At 46.5% G+C, this 23,716-nt stretch overlaps 2 protein-coding genes across 3 annotated transcripts; one reads left to right on the forward strand and one right to left on the reverse strand.

Moving 5' to 3' along the window:
* UBE2Z (ubiquitin conjugating enzyme E2 Z) lies at positions 1 to 18,264 on the forward strand. 2 transcript variants are annotated; one of them, XM_036339253.1, is made up of 7 exons: positions 1 to 454; positions 2,315 to 2,387; positions 2,488 to 2,561; positions 6,765 to 6,876; positions 8,370 to 8,482; positions 9,135 to 9,225; positions 12,884 to 18,264. In XM_036339253.1, the coding sequence occupies exons 1-7, from the start codon at positions 126 to 128 to the stop codon at positions 13,052 to 13,054; spliced, it is 963 nt and encodes a 320-aa protein (XP_036195146.1). In that variant the 5' UTR covers positions 1 to 125; the 3' UTR covers positions 13,055 to 18,264. The 2 variants fall into 2 exon arrangements, with proteins under 2 accessions (XP_036195146.1, XP_036195145.1); XM_036339252.1 differs by lacking the exon at positions 2,488 to 2,561 and adding an exon at positions 4,277 to 4,464 and having other exon boundaries at positions 126 to 454.
* On the reverse strand, positions 16,113 to 23,716 carry SNF8 (SNF8 subunit of ESCRT-II). The gene is made up of 8 exons (XM_036339254.1): positions 23,555 to 23,716; positions 23,155 to 23,205; positions 21,157 to 21,295; positions 20,239 to 20,343; positions 19,410 to 19,482; positions 18,375 to 18,516; positions 17,467 to 17,541; positions 16,113 to 16,441 (listed from the first exon to the last, which is right to left on the reverse strand). The coding sequence occupies exons 1-8, from the start codon at positions 23,606 to 23,608 to the stop codon at positions 16,304 to 16,306; spliced, it is 777 nt and encodes a 258-aa protein (XP_036195147.1). The 5' UTR covers positions 23,609 to 23,716; the 3' UTR covers positions 16,113 to 16,303.

Raw genomic sequence — 23,716 nt, forward strand, 5'->3', positions numbered from 1 at the left:
CGGGGCTGTGGCTGCCGAGGGTGGGGACACTCTGGCCCGGCTCTCGGTGGTGCGGGCGCGGGTGGGAGCAGCGGCCGCTCTGGTCGGCGGACGTGCTGCCGGGCAGTCCCGGAAGCGAAGCAGCGATGGCGGAGAGTCCGACTGAAGAGGCGGCGACGGCGACGGCGACGGCGGGCGCCGGGGCGGCAGGCCCCGGGGCGAGCGGCGTCGCTGGTGTTGTCGGCGTTAGCGGCAGCGGCGGCGGGTTCGGGCCGCCTTTCCTGCCGGATGTGTGGGCGGCAGCGGCGGCGGCGGGCGGGGCCGGGGGACCGGGGAGCGGCCTGGCTCCGCTGCCCGGGCTCCCGTCCTCGGCCGCTGCCCACGGGGCCGCGCTGCTGAGCCACTGGGACCCCACGCTCAGCTCCGACTGGGACAGCGAGCGAACCGCGCCGCAGTGTCTCCTCCGGATCAAGCGGTGAGCCGGGGTCTTCCTCCCCCAGCCCCGAGCTCCAGGCTCGACCTTCCCTGCCCCCACCCCTCCCGCCACAGCTCCCTGCCGCCGGCGCGCCTCCCTCGGCGGCCGGTCCGGGGCGCCGGGGCCGAGCCCCCTCTTCCCCGCCCCGCACGCACCAAGCCCCTCCTCGAGTGCCCAGGTCCGACCCCGCCCCTCGGCAGCCCCCGGCGAGCCCTCCATCCCCCTGCCGGGCCCTCCCCCGGACCTCCGGCCCGAAACCCGACCCCTCCGCGCTCCAGTGCCACCCCCTCCCGCCCACCGCCCCGCCCCTCTCCCCCTTCCGCACCCCAGCCTTGCTAGGACTCCTTGGAGCTCCCACCCCTCGGGGTCCCTCGGTCGGCTCTTCCCGAGCCCCGTTTGTAACACACACACACACGCATCGCTTGCTTTCTTGGCCTCAGACCTGAGACCAGCCTTTGTTTTTATTCCGTTTCCTCAAACCCCCTCCCTAGCGTCCCTTCCCAAGGCTAGATCGCGTCCCACACATGCCCACAGCCTTCCCTGGACCCCTCCACTCTCACACCTGTTCCAGGAACTCGGGCTCCCCCACCCCCACCCCCACCCCCACCCCCCCATCTCACTCTGGCTTGTAATATCCCGGTCAAGGTATTTCTCCCCTGTAGTATTTTTTCCTATGGATTATCTATGGATGATTATTGTGGATTTCCTATGGATTATGGTTTACTTTTCTGAAGTAGATGTACCCAATTCAAATATAGGCACAAGGTCCCAAGTCCCTTCTGTGCTTGCTTCTTGGGTGACTGATCTTGATCATATCATGTAGTTGGTAATATTTTGCAAACATGCTTAGCATAGTACCTATTGCATAGGAGAAGGGCACTGCTTTTCAGCTGCTGTTAGTCCTGAACCTTGGGTCCTGATGACCAGACTCTTTCTCTCCCCATGCTCCCCTTATCCCCCGCTTTCCAAGTCCCTTCACGTGTATCTCTACCTACCTTTCAAGATTTTAGTGGAAATTAAAGAGTACATTGTGTATAATAAAGTACCTGGCACAGTGTGTGACACAGGACAGTTTTCCAATCCTGACATACCTTGAATTCTGCCAATACTTATTTTTTCTCTGCTCTACTTGCACTTTTTTATGTCCCTATGTCCCCTGGTAAGTCCCTAGCCCTTTTCCAAAATGTTCCCCATGAGACCCTTGCTTGCAACTGATGCATTCTAGTTTGTGAGGTAGGACCTAGAAATCCTCTCAATTCTATAGTAGTCACTACTTGTCATCTTCCAGATGTGAGATTCTCAGCAATTTCGGAGGGTCCCCTCCCCAGCCTGAAGCGATTTCAGCCCCATTAGTCTCCTGGGCAAGAAGATCCTTGCTCCCCGCTAGTTCACTTGCCAACAAAGGTCCACAATGGTTTATGGAATTCATTGCTTAGTGGGGTTGATGGTGCCTTCCCAGTTAACTAAAAAAAGTTTTCAATTAGGATGCAGCTGTAGTACCTGAGAAATCTCGGGGGTGGGAGTGAATGAACTGCCATGTGGGAGGAAGTGAGAGTGAATGGGATGTGGCTTTTCCAGGGTGACATCTGATGCCATGGGGATCTCTGATTTTTTTCCCCCTCTCCTTATCCTTCCCCTGAGGAAACAATGCCCCTTTGATAATAATTTGCTCTCTGTCTGCCTGACAAGTACTCAGCTGAGATTTCTCAGCCAACAAGACAGTGCAAACATTTGTGGTACCAAGCACCACTTTCTCGAACCCTGGCCTCATTGAGGTGATAACAACTGTCCTGTTCAAGGGATTCCCCTTTTTTCTCCTCTCCCTCACTCCCTCCCCCACCTCCTCTTGGTGTTATACAGGGATATCATGTCCATTTATAAGGAGCCTCCTCCGGGAATGTTCGTTGTACCTGATACTGTTGACATGACTAAGGTATGTAACTTGCTGGGAGTCGGGATATATTGGGAAAGTGGGCCCATAAAGTTGGAAGAGTCTAAAAGGTTATCCAGCTCACATCTCTGATTGCATACAGAAGGAATCAAGCCCCCAAGAGAGTAAATGGCTTGCCCAAGATTACACAGTGAGGTGGAACAAAGCCTGGAACAGGTATCTTAGTAGGGTGCCAATAGGTCCTGCTTGGCTTGGAAAATCCCAGTTTACACCTATTGTTCCAGCTTAGCTATTAATAGGGCACTCTCATTTCAGAAGTGCTTCAGTTTGGATAATAAATTATGTGGTCACCCTACCATTGTACTACCCAACTCTTCTCCCATCCCACCACTCGCGACCTTTAAGGGTGCTGCTGTAAATCAGGTGCAGAGAGGGTTGGGGATAGGGCAAGCTCAAGTGAACAGTGTTTGTAGTTAAAAGGCATTGTTTAGGCTCCTATCCCTACTGGTTGCTTTTGAGTATCCCTTCCACCCAAATACCTTTCTTCTCTTGTCCTTCACACACAAAACACAGAGAAAGCTTAGTATGTAATGTCAAATTTCTCTGGCATAGATACACTGGCTTCTCTGTCATCGAGTGTTCTACCCTCAGAAGTGAATTTGCACTTAAGCTGATGTTGGGAAGAAATCAGATTTCCTAAATCTTGTGTTTAATGAAAACTCATAGTTTCAAATTTCTTAACAGTAGATTCAGATTTTGTATTGTTGGTATCTGTTATGAATAGGTTTCTCTTTCAATCAAAAATTTTTTTGTGGTTAGAAATGTTTTTCCTGGGACATCTTGTCCCCGGTCAAGTATCAGTATTAATATGCGAGTCCCTCGATTCCCAGAATCGATGCCACGTTGATGCCAGTTGAGCTTGCTATTCCAGTGACTGAGGCTGAAAGAAAATCTAGGGTGCCCCAGAGCAAGGCAGGGGCTACACTCTGAAGCATTGGATTGTAGGTCCTTCTTGCTGTTCGAATTCTGAGTAGACTTACATGCCTAGGAACCTTGTAGAAGAAGAAATATAACAGTTCAGATGAGGGAAATCTTGTTCAATCATCATGGCTGGAGGAAGAGAATTTAGTGTTCTGTTTTAAGTGCTACTGCATTTTTTCTTTTTTAATTTTTAAGAAAATTAACCTACAGTGCTGGGGAAAGTTTTGAGGATGGTCTGATGGCTCTGAGTAGACCATGAAGTTTTCCCGATTTTTCTTAGTACCTTTGACACAGCTGGACGCTCCCTGAGACACATCCTCTACAGCAGGTCTGATCCTCTGTAGAGGAAGTAGACACCCTGGGCCTCCATCACAACCCCCAGCTCTGTACTGTTACTGGCACCGGTGCTGTGGCTTCCAATCCCTTTCCTCTTTTCCATTCATCTTACTTCCCCTTTGTGCCACATAAATGGAGGGTGGAGTTGCATCATATGCATGTTAAACTTGGACAAACCCAAACATACCTCTATTCAGGAAAAAATACATATTTCTTAAAATTAAACAGGTTAGGATAATACTTTACAGATGCATATTATATTTTGCACATTGGTGTTCTATCCATTTGCTATACATAACACTGTTCAGAGAAGTTCGAGCAAAAAAAATAGGCTTTAAGGGAGTTTTAAGGATACTCAAGGATGATTTTGATAAGATTGACTTTTCACTTTAGGCTCTACCTTTAGAATGTAACCCCTGAGTAAGATGCCACTCCACTGGGCCAAACATGTTTATTAATATGAGTGAGTACAGGCTGTTCATTCTGCATGGAGAGGATATGGACTGTGGATACCAGATGAAGGTCCTGCTTCCAGCACGGGTAGCAAGTGGAAGCCAGGAGGGGTTGGGACGGGACATCACCTCACAATTTTGAGATGGGGTTTTATTTTGCAGATTCATGCATTGATCACAGGCCCATTTGACACTCCTTATGAAGGGGGTTTCTTCCTGTTCGTGTTTCGGTGTCCGCCCGACTATCCCATCCACCCTCCTCGGGTCAAACTGATGACAACGGGCAATAACACAGTGAGGTTTAACCCCAACTTCTACCGCAATGGGAAAGTCTGCTTGAGTATTCTAGGGTAAGAGGAGACTTCTAAGTGGCCAAGTTGGTTGTTAGCAAATAATTACTCTAGGCCAGCCTTTATCAACCGGAGTTTCTCGTCTGAACTACAGAACACAGAAAATAATTGGAGTGACTGTTTCCTCGATTCTCCCCAGGATGGTCCATAACTAGTATCGTTCCAGATGCAAAAGAGAGAAGCTAATTCATTACATACAGTGGATGCCTCAGTGAAGTGGTTCTCCCTGAGCAGCACCAGCATCTGGGAACTTGTAGCCTAACAGATTCTGGGCCCCCCCTCCCCCCACCCCCCAGACTTACTATATCAGAAACTCTAGGACTGGGGCCCAACAGTCTGTGTCTTGTAAGTCCTCCAGGTGATTCTGGTGCACACTCCTGTTTGAGAACCACTCCCGTAGGGCATCAGGGCTTAATTCTCTCCCAAACAGGTTGAGAAAGGCTGCAGATCTGTGCCATTCAAAACTGTGGGTGTCTTATTTCTGAGTCTCTCATTGAGTGACTTTGGAGGCGGTGATGATGGTGGTGATAATTATGATATTTTAACAACTGAATGAAAAATGCCTGAGATTGAAAATCACATCACATACAAAACACAGAAGTTTTAAGTACATTTCATTTCTGGGTGCAACTGAGATTTTGCTTCATGTAGTTCTCATCCATTCCTTTTAATTGCGTTAAGGGGTTGAAAATTCAGAATGGAAATGTCTTCTAGTATATTCTGAATTTGGTCCTTTTAGTGTGGTGTGAATTTCCCTGGGGCAGAGAGCAAGTGCAGGTTGCAGTTGAGAAAGTTACCCGTGCTGGTGATACTGTTTTCTTTCTTTCTGTCCAATAATTTCCAGGGTTGTGTGTGGACAAGGTAGCTGACACAAACTGGAGACATATATATATTTTCTAATCTCTCAGACCTAGGGGTATATTCTATAATTGTGACAGTAAGGAAGTCCTGTAAAGGAGGTTGTCCTTAAAGAAAGTCCTTCATCTCACTATGGTATATAATTGTCTGCAGGTAGGATAGTGGTCTGTGTAACGCACAGTGGTAAAGAAATTTAGTTATTGCCTCTGTTTGAAGTTTGTTCATGAAAGTGTTTTGTATTAAATTCTCCTTCATTAGGCCAATATAAAACTATTTTGAGCAAACACTGGCTCACCGTAGAAACAGGGGAAGCAAGATGGTGGTGGGTAAAAGTGGCAGAAGTATGTTGGGTGGAAAAGAAGAAGCTACCCTGAAATTGAATGTTTGCCACAAAGAATTGAAGTAGAAATTTCCCGTGAGTTCTTGGGTGATTATATTCACTTTTATTAGCCTCATTTCTTTCCTCCCCACCTAGAAAAAAATGCTGGGCTGACTTACTGACAAAGGAAATTTAATGAAAGTACCATGTTGACTTGAATCCCTGAATATGTGACACCTTAGCACAAAGTTTACAGTTTTGGGGGGAGCAAAGCTGAGAAGAACAGACTGAGAGGTACTGAAGAGCACGCTCTGATGTAGTTACTGTTTCACATCGCTTACTTGGGCTTTCCTCAAGTCCAAGGGGAAAGAGAATTGACCGGCTAACTTGAAGAAGCAGTTGTGACTCAGGTGCCCTCTCATCAGTTACTAAAAATAAGTATTTTTAATGTCCAGCCCACCCTCTTCCTCTGAATATTTGGTCAGATTTATGAAAGAGAGGAGTGGTTTTTCTCCTATTCAAGTTGTTTTTCATATATTTTCAGACCCTCCACAATCTAGAAGTGCCCCTTTTTCTATCTTCATGTCCTTTGGCAGAGTTCTGTAATCCTCCAAGAATTTGACACTCCTTGGGGGCTTGATAGAAAACTGGATCCCCATCATCAATCCCACCATGTGGCCTCTAACCAGATGGCTTTGTCCCCTCTGTCCCTCTGTGCTCAACTTCTCTCTCCTGATCCATCACACCCATAAGTAAATACGTAAGCTCTTTGAGATCCACAGAAGTTAACATTTTGACTCCCTTTGGAGCTTTTTCTCACCTTATTTCTTTCATTCTGATTAACAGAACCTTCCCTAGCTACTGTTTCTTTCCTAACCCAAAGAAAATCCCTTCACAGTTATCTTGCTTGCTTTACCCTCTTTTCTTTTGTCCCACTTGATAAGAGGATTAGGCAGTTGACTGATTTCTTGTGAATGAGGGTGAGACAGAGGTTGGGAAATCCCAGAGTATTAATAGTGAAAGAGAAAGGTTTTGCTGCTAGGCCCCAGGGTACTTGTGTACTGGTCTTTCCCCCTCTCTCTGTGCCTCATCCCTCTTCCGTTCCCTCTGATGTATTTTGCAGCACATGGACTGGCCCTGCCTGGAGCCCAGCCCAGAGCATCTCTTCTGTGCTTATCTCCATCCAATCCCTGATGACTGAGAACCCCTATCACAATGAGCCTGGCTTTGAGCAGGTAAGGCCAGGTGGGTCCAGCTCTGGGGTGTGGAATGTTGGGTTTAAAGAGATCTGAGAGGTCTGTTTAAGGGTTTTGGGATTGTTGTTTTTAACCTGGCTTAGCCTATGTATTAAACTTGTCACTTTAGAAGAAAAAAAAAAAGCTGGAATGTGTGCTCCTCATTAGTGAATTTTTTCCCTTGTAAGTTACAATAACACTCAAGTTATTTCCATTTGACTTGGATTAGTCCACCATGTGGAGGTCAGTGGAATCATTTGGAAATTAATTCTGAGCCTGCTTTGGGGGCTGTGCTATCCAGTGTGTTCTTCTGCATGCCTCCATTCTCCAGTGTCCCCTTGAGGTGTTCTCTAATGACTGCTGCCAAGCCAGACATTCTTTGGGAGTTATGAAATGAGAGTTGACCCTTGAACAATCCACAGTTGAAAATTCATGTACAGCCCTAGCTGGTTTGGCTCAGTGGATAGCATGTTGGCCTGCAGACTGAAGGGTCCCAGGTTCGGTTCTGGTCAAGGGTTATGGGAGCGTGCAGGAGGCAGCCGATTAATGATATTCTCTCATCATTGATGTTTCTATCTCTCCCTCTCCCTTCCTCTCTCAAATCAATGAAAATATTTTTTTTTTAAAAAAAAAAGGAAGAAAATTCTCATATAACTTTGACTATGATGGGCCCTTTGCATCCATCTATTCAACCGACTGTGGATTGAAAACGGTATTTTTGATTCGTGGTTGGGGATGTGACGATACTGTTTTTGATCAGCTGTTGGTTGAATACATGGATGTGAACCTGCAGATGAGAAGGGCTAACTATGTTTACTGGGGGAAAATTCACATATAATCAATAATGGTAGAACCGCCGAAACCGGTTTGGCTCAGTGGATAGAGCGTCGGCCTGCGGACTGAAAGGTCCCGGGTTTGATTCCGGTCAGGGGCATGTACCTGGGTTGCGGGCACATCCCCAGTGGGGAGTGTGCAGGAGGCAGCTGGTCAATGTTTCTCTCTCATCGATGTTTCTAACTCTCTATCTCTCTCCTTTCCTCTCTGTAGAAACTCAATAAAATATATTTTAAAAAAAATAAAATAAAATAATGGTAGAACCGTACAGATGTGCAAAGGAGTTGACCAGGAAGCATCCTAATATCTTACAGACTTTCTAGCTGAGACTCCTAACGTCATTTATGCATAATTGGTTCTTTCTCACCAATCCTTCCCTAAGAGGCCTTTCATTTCAGGCTTTGGGAAATTTGATGGATCTAGTTTGGTGGTTATAAATCAGATGACTCGTAACAGAGGATGGGTATTAGTATGCATTGGGAGGAGGAGGTAAACAGTCTCAAAAAGGAAGGCCTAGTTGCTCTTTAATGGGTTTGCCATACAGTGAAAAGATATTCCCTTGTTCAATTGCTTGGGTCACATGCTCCATACTAATTCTGAAGTCTTCCCATTGGCTTTTCTCTGTGTACTTGGATTCTATGGTGTCTGTCACGTTATAGGAGAGACATCCAGGAGACAGCAAAAATTATAATGAGTGTATTCGGCATGAGACCATCAGAGTGGCGGTCTGTGACATGATGGAAGGAAAGTGTCCCTGCCCTGAACCCTTACGGTATGTGTCTCGAGATCCCACGTGGAACTTGTATTCCTTTTGGAGATTTAGCTGGTTCATACCTTTGAGAACTTTTGAGGCAAAATCCAGTGTTGGGCACCAGAGGGAGACAGAGAAGAAGCAAGTGGTTTAAAAACGTGGTTCATGAGGGTTCCCCAAGGGGAAGTTTAGAGAGAGAGATTGTCTGTTCTTGGAGAATATCAGGCCTGATAGGAAAGATACAGTCCATATCCTCAGGGAGCCCCCAATTTTAAGAATCTGGACATATTAAAGACATAACTGTTCTACAGCCGAATGAGGTGTAGAGCACTTCATAATAAACGTATTTCTTAATGCCCAACTTTATTTCTAAGTGTTAAAACAAGAAGAATAAAGTCAAAAGTAATGAAACAAACTTCCTTGGAGAATGTTAAGTAAGGATTGGAATTAAGGATGGCCTATGGAAAACAAATGAGATTGAGCAAGACAGGAGTTGAAGTTGGGATTCCAATGATTGGTATTAACAGTTACTCATTTTATAATCCTTACGATTTAGAGAAATCAACCATGGGCTTAGGAACTCTAGCTGTTTAATTTGGCCTTAAGCTTCGATAGTGAAGGGTGACCCTTTGCCCCCTTGTTCCTAACTTAAATTTCTCTGCTTGTTTTCCAGAGGAGTGATGGAGAAGTCCTTCCTGGAGTATTATGACTTCTATGAGGTGGCCTGCAAAGATCGCCTGCACCTTCAAGGCCAGACTATGCAGGTAATGCAGCCCCTGCTGTTGACTCCAAAGGCTTTCCAGCAGACTATGTAAAATCCCCCCTCCAGAGTGACATCCACACCTGTCATAGAACTCAGAGCCAAAAGGAACCTAGTTTAGTTGAGTAGCTGAGGCTCAGAGGGAGCCTGACTTGCCTAAAGCCATATGGAGTTGGTTCTAAGCTCCTGGCATAAACTAGGTACTCATGAGCAGAATCTGAATCATTCTACCTAGAACTCCTCTTCTTGGTCAGTAGTCTTTTCAAATCAAGAACATTCAGCTCTCTCAGAATCCTAAGGATTGTAAGGGTACAGTCGTCTATTGGAATTCTGTCCCTAGCCCAGAGGGGTGCTAAGAGAAAGAAGGCTTAGAGAAGCATCCTATATAATAAAGAGGTAGTATGCAAATTAACCCTCATGCCCTCACAAGATGGCTGCCTACAACCAGGCTGGCACAGGGGGTTAGTGAGGGACGACCAAACGACTGAACAAGCAGGCTGCGTGGGGCGACCAGGCCGGCAGAGGGGGCAGTAAGAGGTGACCAGGCCGGTGGGGAGGGCAGTTAGGGGCGATCAGGCAGACAGGGAGGGGGCAGTTGGGGGCAACCTGGCCAGCAGCAGGAGGCAATAGGGGCGATCAGGCCAGGAACGGGGGGCAGTTAGGGGCGACCAGTCAGGCAGGCAGGTGAACTATTAGGAACCAGCAGTCCAGGATTGTGAGAGGGATGTCCAACTGCCAAGGATTGGGCCTAAACCGGCAGTTGGACATACCCTAAGGGGTCCCAGATTGGAGAGGGTGCAGGTTGGGCTGAGAGGACCCCCCCCTCCCCCCCCGCGAATTTCATGCTCTGGGCCTCTAGTTATGTATATAGTGTTATATGTTGAGATTCCTATTACAAGATGGTAACCAATTATTCATTCTGTGCATATACTGGGGAAATGTGCTTCAGCTTCCAATAAGAGTATAGAACTTGTCCTAGCTGGTTTGGCTCAGTGGATAGAGCATCGGCCTGCGGACTGAAGGGTCCTAGGTTTGATTCTGGTCAAGGGCACATGCTTGGGTTTCAGGCTCAACCCCCAGTAGGGGGCGTGCAGGAGGCAGTCGATCAATGATTCTCCTCATCATTGATGTTTCTCTCTCTCTCTCTTCCTCTCCCTTACTCTCTGAAATCAATAATAATTTTAAAAAAGAAAGAAAAAGAGGTTCTTATGAAATCAAATTGCAAATAGGCTTTAAAATAAACAGCCTGGTTGGTAGAGTGTGAGAACCTTTAGTCTTGAAGGACTAGTTCTTGAGTCTTTTGGATCACTTACTGGTGATGTTACTTAAAAATATGGCGAGTTGGGTAAATGACTAAGACCTCTTAAGGTTCTCTCCAGCTCTTCTTGGGTTCTCCTCCCCCACTCCCTCCCACTTCCCACCCAGCACCAGCAGCAGAAGTAAATGTCGCCGAAACCGGTTTGGCTCAGTGGATAGTGCGTCGGCCTACGGACTGAAAGGTCCCAGGTTCGATTCCGGTCAAGGGCATGTACCTGGGTTGTGGGCATATCCCCAGTGGGAGATGTGCAGGAAGCAGCTGATCGATGTTTCTCTCTCATCGATGTTTCTAACTCTCTATCGCTCTCCCTTCCTCTCTGTAAAAAATCAATAAAATATATTTAAAAAAAAAAAAAAAAAGAAGTAAATGTCTTGTTCCCTCAGGTGCTGCTTAGAAATGTTAGTTTCCCTATCCTTCCTTCAAGGACTTAACGCCCACCTGACACATTTAAACTCAAAGGGTAAGGCCAGCTCAAGAGTATATCAAGCCCCGATTCCTGGTCAGAGCACATGCCCAGGTTTCCAGGTTGATCCCCAATAGGGGCCGTGCAGGAGGCAGCCGATCAATGTTTCTTTCTCATGGATGTTTTTTCTCTCTCTCCCTCCCTTCCTGTCTCTCTAAAATCAATAAAAAAATATTTATTTTAAAAAGTATATTGAAGATGGTGGATGCTGTGGTTCGTTCCCCATCAGGAATAGCAGCATTTCCAATATTCCGTCTATTAAGGAAAAATAACTCATGATGAGGGAAGGATAGGGAGCGCAACATCTGGGGAGGACAGTGGGTAGAAGTGGAGCCAGTGACGAAAAAGGGAAGATTTGGCCTCGCTGGCGTGGCTTAGTGGATAGAGAGCGTTAGCCTGGGGACTGAAGGGTTCCGGGTTCCATTCCAGCCAAGGGCACATGCCCGGGTTGCGGGCTTGATCCCCCAGTAGGGGACATGTAGGAGGCAGCAGATCAATGATTCTCTCTCATCATTGATGTTTCTATCTCTCTCTCTTCCCCTCTGAAATCAATGAAAATATATTTTTTTTAAAAAAAGGTTTGGAAAATTGATAGGTCCAGAGTAAGTGTGGATTTCAGCCTTTGGGGGGAATGTAGCCTTCATAAGTGTAAAATGTGCGCTGTAGTCACAGTGACTGTGATTTGCGTCACCTTGTCCCTGATCATGAGGGTAATATATGGGCAGAATAAGTGTGGAAGGAGTTTATGTGGGTGAAGCAGACAGATTGTGAGAAGTAAAAATCATATGCCTTTTTGTGACCACCAAGGAAAGTAGTCTCCATTTATTTGAGCCTTGGCCTCACTACTTGGCTGCCATTTCCTTATGTAGCATTTTTAATTCTTTGTTTTGTTTTGTTTTGTTTGTTTGTTTTGTTTTAATTCATTTTTTTTAAAATATATTTTTATTGATTTCAGAGAGGAAGGGAGAGAGAGAGAAACATCCATGATGAGAAAGAATCATGGATCGGCTGCCTCCTGCACGCCCCCTACTGGGGATCGAGCCCACAACCCAGGCATGTGCCTTTGACTGGAATCGAACCTGGGATCCTTCAGTCCGCAGGCCAACACTCTATCCACTGAGCTAAACCGGCCAGGGCTTAATCCCTTTTTTTTATATCCTTCATCCCAATTGTATTTATTTTTGGACTTTAAGGACATTAAGCCCTTTCTGTGTAATGTTTGGAGATCTTTGATCTAGAATGACAAGGACTAGGATCAAGGCTAGTTGGCCCTGGCATGATGCCCAGAAACCTGGACAGGAATATGGTGATTGGTCCCTGGGAAAGAGTACAGGTGCTTATTTAGAAGTCAGAACTCCTAAGTTCTAGACCTCTCTGTGACCTTAGAAAACAAATTACCCATTTTGAGTACAGTAAGTCCTCACTTAATGTTGTTAAGTTCTTGGAATGGCATCAAAACAACATATAACAGAACCAAGTTTACCATAATTGATATAAAGAAGAATTGAGTTCCTAGGCATCAGTGTTGAACCAGAGTGATTCGAGGACCTATTCTATAGGCAATGAAGGATAATTTCCCCCTTGTATTTCTCTTCCCCATTTATCTCGCCTTTAGTGTCCCCTCTGTATATTGGCTTCTGAGGAATGCAAACACACTTGAATGTTGGCCAAAGCCAGACCTGTCTGGGGCAGTACATGTGCCATAATATTCCTGAACAAAGATTATGTTGTTTGCTGTTCAGAACTGTCTGTGCTATGCCCTCCTCTCTTCCTATGATTCAGAAGTTGAGCATGCGTTTCACATGGGCCCAAAGCTGCTCTCGCTAGGGTGAGCCACCCAGACTTGCATCTTCCATCCCCCTTGTCTCCTTTCCCCTACAGGACCCTTTTGGAGAGAAGCGGGGCCACTTTGACTACCAGTCCCTCTTGATGCGCCTGGGACTGATTCGTCAGAAAGTGCTGGAGAGGCTCCATAATGAGAACGCCGAAATGGACTCTGACAGCAGCTCGTCTGGGACAGAGACAGACCTGCATGGGAGCTTGAGGGTTTAGATCCTGCTCCCTTCTCCCTCCCCCCCACTTGAGAGTCCCAGCAAGTTCCTTCCCCGACCCCAGGGATGGAGAGGCACTGTGTATCTCCCTCCAGCGTGACGTCATCCTGCAAGATGGCAAGAACCAAGCAAGCTTGGATCTCCCAGGGTGTGGGAGTGGAGAGGCTGTTCCTGATCTGACTTCCCTGGCTCTCAAGCATCTGGGGCTGTGTTCATCCCGTATCAGGGGCCAAGGGACCTATGCAGGAGCACCTAGGGCGAGGGCCTCTGGCAAAAACGAAACAACCGACACACCTCTCCAAAGGGCCAGCTCCTTAGGGATAGTTGGGAGACAGAAATTGCAATTCCAAGAGGGAGTGTGCCCAAATGATTTATGGGGTATCTGGAAGGGAGCTTGGGGTGGGGGGCTGTCTGTGACACTTAAGCCGTCTGGGTGGTTGGTTGTCTGTCTGTCTTCAGTCTTGAAGCAGGGCTTCCCAATGCCCTTTTTCTCCTTGCCTCTTTCCCCCCATATTTCCCATGGGCCAGCATAATTTTGTTTTTCCTAATTTATAGTCACTGTTCTAGACAGACCAAAGAGAAGGAACAGTGGTGGAATCTAGGCTGCTGATCAGTGAGTTTTACTTAGCACCTGAGCACCTTTCTCTCCTCCCATCCCCTCACCCATTTCTAGATTTAAGACAGAAGGTAAATGTGATGGGACTGAACCAAAGTCTTGGTAAATCCTGCACAGGTACCATAGGAAGCCGAAAGTACTATTTATTCCCAAAATCATTGATTTGAAAAGTTCCCACTTCAGGCAGCTGCTGGATGTATGATAGAGCCACTATATAGAATAGTATCTTACAGATTTTCATCAATACTAGTCACAGTGAGGGTATTTCTCCTGGGTGGGGTGAGGGGGGAGGCTGATGCTAATCCTGTTGTATTTTGTTGGGCTGTCCTTGTGTGTTCCCCCCATCCCCAGCCTGTAGTCCCCCTTCCTCACATCAAGGCCCAGGGACTAATGGGGAGCAAGGGTAGCCAATGGCAGAGATTGGGGGTGGAACTCTCCTGGAGACTCCTACCCTTCTCTCCCTGTCCCTCCCTCCCAGCTGCTGTTTGTCACTGGCTCTGATGGGTGTTTGCCTGGCTGTGTTGCTTATCTGTATTTAGCTGCAGTGATCCTTTAGCTGGTTGGCTCAGAAAAATGTGCTTTAGGTGCCCTGATACTGGGCATCAAGGGAGTCCGTATTTCCCATTTTGGAGGGGTTGTCCCCGTGCTTTCCAGATTGTTACGGCTCCCAGTGGGTTATTGGTGACCCGCCTGACACAGGGTCCAGCCACATGTAAGAGAGAGGATAACTTGTATTTGCTCTTCCAGCTGCTATGGAGGCCTCTGCCTTGTGAATCATGGGACTTCCCCGGGGGAGGTGGGAAGGGGGTTGGGCACAAAGGAGAATGTCCTACTTGGGGGCTGGGCAGGAAGCAAAGAAACTGGACAGGAAGTGGGTCTGGAGAGCGGAAGTTCATCTTGGATATCTAAAGGGTGGTCTTTCCACAAGGAGACTCAAAAAGGCACCCTGCTTCCAATTTCCCTCTCCCATTCCCAGAGCTAGTACAGGGCTTAGAAGAATGCCCTTGGTCTGTCGGTCCAGTGTTGTCTGTCATCCATTTAAGTGTTCCCACTTTCAAGTGACAATCTTCTCCTTGGCCCTGCCATGGGCAGAGCATGTCTGGCATACTGGCCTGACTTTTACTCCCTAATCTTGAGGAAATATATGCACAGGAGTCAAAGAGATGTCTTTATATCTGACTGTACATAAATGAAGTTTTTTTTTTCTTTTTGGTGCAATAAAGTTTGTTTGGCAGAAGGAGGAAGCGCCTGTGGGTGCGGGAGGGCTTGTGTAAAGGAAGAATGGGATGTTAACGACCACACATCTCTCCTAGGCCAGAAAGTAAGTGCTCAGTGAATTGTCTGGAAGCTAAAAACGAGTTGCATGATGTGGATGGGAGCAGGACTACTGGTAAAACTTCCATCAACCAGAAATAGGGCCTTTTTTCGAGGCTGTAGCTCTGGCAATGAAGGAGAGCAATGCCATTGGAGTCTCAGTTGCTCCCAAAGATATACCTATTCAGAAACTGGACAGTGAGTGTGTCCTACAGGCACAGAGAGAGGTAAAGATGGACAGGCTATATCCCCAAGGGAAAGGTGTCTTAGTATGGATAATCCATTGGGGTTTGTTTTCTGTACTAAGTCAGCCCCTAGGAGTTAGCATTCAGACTGAAAACAGAACTGAACTAGCCTTCCTGCTCATCGCCACCCCTGCTTTTCTGGTGCCGAGGCGTTTCCTATTCACTGACCATTCATGGAGGAAGGATGTCCTGCCAGCCTGTGTCTGCAGGGTGGGCTCAGGTTAGTGGGCCTGGGCTCTAGTTTTGGCTTTGCTTCTTAAGCTGGTGGTCCCTGGCAAATTAGATTTCTTACCTGCAAAGTTAAGGATACCTATTTCTTTTGTAAGGTGGTAGTGAGGATTAAGAGGTGTATATAGAAATGGTCACAGGGTAGGGATTCAGTAAATTACTTCCTTTCCCACAACTAAGGCTACAAGGACCTAGTGATCAGTCCAGGAGGAAAAGCTAGTAGGGAATTTGAGAAACAATATTACATTCACTATTAGTCAGTTCCCCTTAAATCCCATTGTTTTCTTCCCTATAACCACCATTTAACATTAACCTCTATTTCCTTCACACTCCTAGCCGAGTCTCATAACCTGGAACCTCTACAAGAGGATGCTGGAAGAGGGAATATAATTTACTAGTCGGTTAGGATCTTATTTGAGATAAAAAGAAAAAAAAAGACATTTTATAAGGAATAAGTTTGAATTAACAGAGGCTGTAATTTATGTCTCAGGGCTACAAAGAGACTAGACTGTCTAGCCGGGAGACAGATGGCCTTCATTCTAGGCCCAGCTCTAGCATGGACTCGTCAGTGGCCTGTGCAAGTCATTTTACGTGCTCGTCGTTCTGTTACTCAGGTTACCCTTACTGGATAAATGAGGTTTTCTCCAATAAAGACGCAATGTGAAGGCACTTTAAAAATAAAATAAAACAATGAGTGAAGAATATTGGGGGAAGAAAAAAACTTGGAACATTTTTTTCTGTGTGTGTTTTTTTCCTTTTTTTAAACAAAGTTGTCCAGGTTTTGTTCACCCACAGGTCCTCCCTCTTCTCCCTGCCTGCTGCTGAGCCCCCTTCCACATGCCCAGAGTCAGGGGAGGGCTTCTCTGGCCTCCTCAGCTGTAATCTCCTGGGAGTAGAGGTCAGTGAAGAGAGCAGGCAGCCAGTAGTGGGCCTCGCCTGGGGCCTGCAGGTCCAGCCAGGCCAGCCCTTCCTTCAGCAGGTGTTCCTGGAGGGAAAAGGAAGAATCATTTGAGAAAGGGGAGGAGTTCCCACAAACAAAAGTAGAGAATCCCCAATCTTATTCTGGCTTCAATAGGGTTTTCAGATTAAGTCCACACCAGTGCCTTCACACATTTACACAACCAAACTGTAATGATCTGTTTGGCTCAATCTTTGAGGTGTGAAAAATGCCACCAAGTCACTTAACCAGTGCTGCTCAAAAAGAGGGTACAACCACAGAAGTATTGTATATGGCCTTGAGCTAATCACAGACTCCATTCCCTGAAGCAAAATGGAGATCACTGTCTTGCAGTTACTTTACTGGGTAACATGGGTAAACCTTTTTGGAGAAGTTAATGCAAGTTCATTATTAGTATTTATAATGGACTCAATTCCTACAGCTGGAAATAGGCTCAAGATGAGTTTGTTCTGCCCAATATTAAACAGATGTGTATGTTTATCTTTACAGATGTCTATGTTAACATTACAGATGAAGTTGTGTCTACAGGTTAATTGTCTGGATAAGAAAGAAGGTATTAAAAGCCTACATTTCCATGCTTACTCCCTCTTCACAACATCAGTCTTTCATTAGTACCATGAAATTTGTATATATAAAACTATAACTATATGCAACAGTATATAATTATAGGTATATATGCAATAGTATATAATTTAGGTATGTAATTATCATAAGTGTTAATAATTTCTTTCACTCTGAACTGTTACTTCCAGTATAAACTGTATTAACCATCTGGCCGCGTTCTGGTCAGGAGAGAGCAGGTGTTGGTGATCCTCTAGTGGTGGTGGCAGCCCGGTGTTACATGTGTCAAGGTTAGAAGCCTGCCTTTATGCATTCTACCTCTCAGTGCCCTCTTCAGTGACATGCCGGGGTTACTTTCAGTGTGGCAGCAGTAGCCTTCAAGGCAAGAGGCCAGCAGATCAAGGCTGACACTCCTAACTGTGTGGTTCCTGACCACCCACTTCCTCCCATTTGGGGCCCATCTTTTCTGGGTCATTCCAAAAGTCACATACCAGCACATGCCGAGCTCGCTCTGTCTCCCATTTAAGACTGGCTTTGATATCACTGACAGTCACGTAGCCATTTTTCTGAAAGAAGGAGGAATGGGAATTTTTAGAACCCAGCCTTTGCCCAGGGACAACTGACTTATCCAGACAAGGGGAGGAACGGTCTGTGGGCACAGAAAGCCGATGAGCATATAAAAAGGATGTTTAGAGGTCCCAGCAGCGAGGAGGAGAAGGGAGGGGTGACTCAGGTAACGGGTAGGTTGAGTGATTCAGTCTTAAAAAGTAGAGTCCCTGGCACTAAATATTAATTTTTACTTTCTCAGAGAACTCAAGTATGACAAGGGAAGATTCAGAGTGACTAAGTGATAGGAAAAAGTGATAATCTAAAATATTTAAATATTCAGCCCCTGCCTGTCTCACCCTACCTGTTCTCCAATCAAGAAAAGCCCCTCCTTATTAGTTTTGTTCTACATTACAGAATTAAGAAGACTGAACATGTCTTCTTTAAATACATGAATGATAAGGATTTGGGGGAGGATGGCCTATGCTTAAGGCATGATGAGGAACAGGGGATGGCCAACAAGATTTAAAAATTTGTTTTAAAGAATCCATAATGTAGTTTTAAGAAGACATCCAAGAATCTGTCTACCCAAGGAAATATGGTTAGTTGTCTGCATGTCTGTCTACTCCACTAGACTGTAAGCTCCTTGAGAGCAGGAACTACGTGGTACCCATTTTTATATGGCCCACAGCCTAGCCCAGTGCTTCGCACTGTAGCTGCTCAATAAATGTCTGCTAAATGAGCACAGGTCTGAGTAGTACATCCATTAGACAGTTTCAGCAAAAAGTGAGATCAAAGGTGCTCCAGATCCCCTCCCTACCATGCAACACACACACACAGGGCACATCAGTACCTCTGCCAGCTGCAGCACCACAGTGTGATCCATATTGAGCTCAGCTGGGACAGACTGAATGAGGTAAGTGCCGCTGACAGGGATGATGCCGAAGCCAGTGCCAAGGGCCTTCAGTTTCTTGATGGCCCTGATCAGGTCATCTCTAAGGTGAGGAAGAGCTGCTGAAAGACCGTTGGCAAAGCAAACCTAGCAACAATGCAATTTCAGCTCTGCCCTGGGCAGAATACCTTGACAGAAGATTCCAAAGGCTGTACAACATTTAACTACTTCAGTAAAGAGGGTTAAAAGGGCACCAAACTGCTTGAACATTCAGGGAAGATGGTCAGGCTCTCCACTCAACAAACTAACTCAAATTAGAGGAAAAGAAAACCTGCAAAACAACGTGTAGACCACATATTCAGCCCACACTAACAACCCCACTAACAACCTTCCTACCTTTTCTCAAACTGGAGTCACACACGGGGGCTGGGTGAACCAGAACAATTGATACCACATCTTCTAACCCGTGGTCGGCAAACTGCGGCTCGCGAGCCACATGCGGCTCTTTGGCCCCTTGAGTGTGGCTCTTCCTAAGCCTTAGGAGTACCCTAATTAATAACAATGTACCTACCTATATAGTTTAAGTTTAAAAAATTTGGCATCGTTGTACTGTTGATATTTGGCTCTGTTGACTAAGGAGTTTGCCGACCACTGTTCTAACCCAATCCCCTTCCCAAGCCTCTCCGGGCCCCTGCCACTCTACCTGACCTCAATCTCAAGAGTATACAAAGACCCAAGAATGATTAAAAATATACACATGTATGCATGAGGAAAAACCTCAGAAGAAAACATATCCAAATGTTTACCAGTTCTATCAGTTGAGAAATAAGTGGTTTTTGTGTTTTTTATATCTCTCTGTATTTTGAGTTTTCTGATCATAATGAGGAATAAAATGATTCCTAAACTATCCTAGACATAGAACAGTAAGGAGAAAAGATATCCATTTGCTTTTTAAAGACCTTTCTATACTCCAAGAGGCTGGAAGTTAAGACCTACTGGCTGACATCCTGAGCGAATTTGCCTCTTCCTTTTAACACCTGTTGATGTAGTTCCTCCAGAGTTATTAGTCCTATTGGAGAGGGGAGACAGAAAGCAGAGGAAGAGTTACCTTTATGGCTAATAAAACAAACAAAGGCAGCAGCATCTCTGAAAAACTATAAATGCATCTTCACATCAATATTGTCTACTTATAACCAATGATTTATAACCGGTTTTTTAGGTTTTCTCTTTAACTTCAACACAGACCATTTCCTGTGCGTATTAAGATGACACTACTGGATGATCATATTTAAGGTCACATTTTGTTTTATTTTTAAACATGTTTTTATTGACCTTTTTTTTTTTAGGAAGGGAGAGGGAGAAAGAGAAATATCAATCAGCTGCCTCCTGAACACCCCCTACTGGAGATAGAGCCTGCAACCAGGGCATGTGCCCTGACCGGGAATCAAACCAGTGACCTCTTGGTGCATGGACCGATGCTCAGCCAACTGAGCCACGCAGGCCAGGGCTAAGGTCACATTTTAGAGAACACAGACACTTAGTTGGCATTTTCATACCCTATTTCCTACCTCCTTTCTATTTTCTGCGATGAATAGGGGCTAGACCTTCCTAGCCAAAGATCTCTGAAGAATAGAGACAATCATCCAGGTAATTCCATTTACCCTGGCCATAGAGACCTACCACCAACTCAAGGGCATGAAGCAGCTAACATGCTTCTCAAGACCTTATTGGCCTGCAGATGGCAGGGTGGGAAAGGCTATTTTTCAAGGTTTATTCTCCCTCAGAGAAATCCAAAGCCCAGTCCACAGAACCTAACCACCCTCACCTCCATTCCGGTGCTTCAGGGCCAGGCACACTTCAATAATCTGGACGCCCAGTTCATAATAGAAGTCTCCCACACCTAGCATCTCGGACCAAAATCCTTTCCCAGCTGAAAGAAAAACAAAAGCCAGGTATTCATTAGTTACATCTTTTCTTTTAAAGCTACCCTATGGGAGTCTTCCCTGCCTAGCCTTAAGTCCTTCTGCTCCAATATTACTTAGTATCTTCAACACAATCTGACTCTTGAAACAGGCTCAGACAGTTGTAAAGGGTAGGCCATCAAAAAGGCATTTCTAACTGGCTGCTGATTCTGGCTCAGGATACTATAAAAATGAGTTTTCCTTTCCCAAAGTATACAGTGAAACATAACGGGACATATGGTCGACAAGGCTAAGGGCAATACACAGACCTAGCATTCAAAATCTATTGAAGGCAGTATTTTGAGTGAAAAATACAGGTTACAGCGTTGTACTTATAGCATTAATCCATATATGTGAAAGAAATTGATAATATGAAGGTGTCTCGAAAGATATACCTTACCAGTACTTTATCTCTGAAATTATAGGACTGAGAAGACTTCTACTTTCTCCTTTTCTTTTTTCTCCTTTGCTGATAGCATGATCACACATTATTTTCATTAAAACTAACTATTTTTTAATAAAGGGAAAAAAATGGCCATAAAAAATTCCACGGTAGGTCATTCAAGAGAAGAACACTGGCTCCTCAACCTGCATTCCAGCCTCTCCATCTTCCCCATCAAACTGGGCACTCAATTGTCCTGCTGGGCACTCTGTAAAGACAACACTTTATCTCCCTGCAGTCCTTTCTAGAAGATGCCCTGTACCAGCAGTGATAGCAACTAGGTAGCTTCTGTCCCTTGGGAATCCTAGGAGAACACAGATTCCTACAGACCACTCCTTACAGGCCAGAGGGTCCACCCCAATGGTGGCACACATATCCTGGAACTGAACCCGAAACTCAGGATTCTTTCGGATTTCTTGCTTGTGTTTGCTGGCAAATTCCTCCAGGTTGGTCTTGAACATGTCCAATTGCTTCGACATCTGTAAGATGGACAAGGGGGAGGGTAGGATTAGCCCCGCTAGGGGAGAATCAGATGTCAAACATAGGTCCCGGCCCAGTGGCAGTGCAAAGGCTGAAGGAAGGTATGTCCTCATCCTCAGATCTGCCATTACACTGTTTTCTGTTCCCTTTCTTTTCACATTAGATCATTTTGTTTGTTTTTAAATATATTTTATTGATTTTTTAAAGAGGAAGGGAGAGCGATAGTTAGAAACATCGACGAGAGAGAAACATCGATCAGCTGCCTCCTGCACACCCCCTACTGGGGATGTGCCCGCAACCCAGGTACATGCCCTTGACCGGAATCGAACCTGGGACCTTTCAGTCCGCAGGCTGATGCTCTATCCACTGAGCCAAACCGGTTTTGGCTGTTCCCTTTCTTTTGATCCCTGCCTCTCCTTCACAGGTCTGTTGTCAGCAGAAATGAGACGCGGTCATGTCTCCTTATTTCGAAAATCCACTTTTTTTTTTCCTGTTCTAAAGTCAAGATGCATCTAACAATGTGCACATCTAATGTGGTACTTCTTTTCCCCAGGAAAACTGTTATTAAGTTGAAGATGAATCTAGTGAGTCATTTTGTGTTCAAAATGAGGGACTGCAGCATGCATGCAATGGGAAAGCTTCCGCCACTGAAAGGCTGGATAGGAGAACAAGGAAGCCTGGCATGAGTTAGGTGTTGCAGTGGTTGTCTAATCTGAGTCATGGACCTCCTTGGGGATCAATTCCAGATAAAGAATCCCTGACTGAGGGCTGTGGGTCTTCCAGATTACATTCCAAAGTTAAACACAAGTATTTTGGGGATTTTCTGACGTCCTGTTTGTATTAACTCCTTCTCACAAAGCCTGTCTTCTACCCCACCAAGAGTAACGTCTGGCCCACTCTCTCTTCACTTGCTGCACATGAGACACTTACATACAGTTTAGTCATCATTTCCAGCTGTTTCCCGCATGCCGCCTCCCCAGGAGTGAGAGCTTTTGAAAAGCACAACCCGTGCCTACTCTCTTTCCTCAGTTCAAGGGCCGGTTTCCCTCCTTAACTGCCTTCTCTTCTTCACCAGTTACAATAACTGAGTAAACGCAGGGCCAGCACAGAAAAGGGAAACGGTTAGAGAAGGAAATGTGCACCCGTCACCCGTACACCCTTCTGGTACATGACGTGATGCTCCTGGTGATGGGTGCCACAGGGTAGGCAATACTTTCATGTTATTCTTAGGAATTTATTTAAACTTGTTAATATATCTTTATTGATTTCAGAGAGGAAGGGAGAGGGAAAGAGAAACAGAAACGCCAATGATGAGAGAGAATCATTGGTCGGCTGCCTCCTGAACGCCTGGGGATGGAGCCCAAAACCTGGGCATATGCCTGGGCCGGGAATCAAACTGTGACCTCCTGGTTCATACGTTGAAGCTCAACCCCGATCCACCGCAGCTGGTCTTATTCTTAGGAATTTAAAGTAAGAACTCCAAAAAAGACCTAAGTCCAACAGCACTACTACTTACTACCCACGTAACCTTAGACAAATTACTTAATACCACAGGGGCCTCAATTTTAAACTAAAAAGAACAGTGTTCCTTCCTGGCAGGCTTTTCAGGAGGAATGAACAAGACAGTCTACGTAAAGAAAATGGACACAGGCCTGGCGGGCTGGGAGCATGTAGTCACTCAACGATGTTAACTATCGTGATCGTCAGCAAGCCAGCGAAAAGCTCCGAGGAGCTCAGCAATCAGGATCTGCCAAATATCCTCTTTTTAACGCAACCCAAACAATCCAGTTTATACCCAACGTGTCCTGCCCAGCCCTGGGGGGTCTCCCTTCCTGCCTGGAGCCTTCCAGCGACTCACCTGGGCCAGCTGGTCCTCAGCCAGGACAGTCCCTCGCTCCTTGTACTTGGCCTGTCAGACAAAGAGACCAGCGTGAGCGGAGCGAGTGGGCGCGGGGCCCCGCTCGTGCTGCCTCCGCTGAAAAGACGGTCTCTCTCCCCCGGCTCTGCTTAGGGAGAGGGATGCGGAGGTAGAACGGACGGACGCCTGCAGGAACACCGGGGAGGCGGGGGAAGGGCTGGTGGATTTGGGGATGCCGACATTCCAGTCTACCGGAAGCCGGAGACACTCCGCGCCCGGGTGCCCGGGAAGCCCGCGCCAGACGGCAGGGAGGCCGTTGGGGGGGACAGAGCTCCGCGCCCCAGAGACGCCAGCTCCCCGCGGACCGGACATGGCTGCGGGCCCGCCTTCGCCCCCTCACCTCGGCGAGCTTCTTCTTGGCGATGGCGCCGGCTCCCACCCCGCGGCGGTGCATCCCGCCGTGGGCCCGCGGGCCACCCCGCTGCCGGGACCCCGGGCGTGCACTTCCCGGGATCCGCCGCCCGCTCCCCAACGCGGAAGCGCGGTCCCTACGTCATCTCCG

The sequence above is a fragment of the Myotis myotis genome, unplaced genomic scaffold, assembly GCF_014108235.1.
Source record: "Myotis myotis isolate mMyoMyo1 unplaced genomic scaffold, mMyoMyo1.p scaffold_m19_p_17, whole genome shotgun sequence".
In the NCBI taxonomy this organism is placed as follows: Eukaryota; Metazoa; Chordata; class Mammalia; order Chiroptera; family Vespertilionidae; genus Myotis; species Myotis myotis.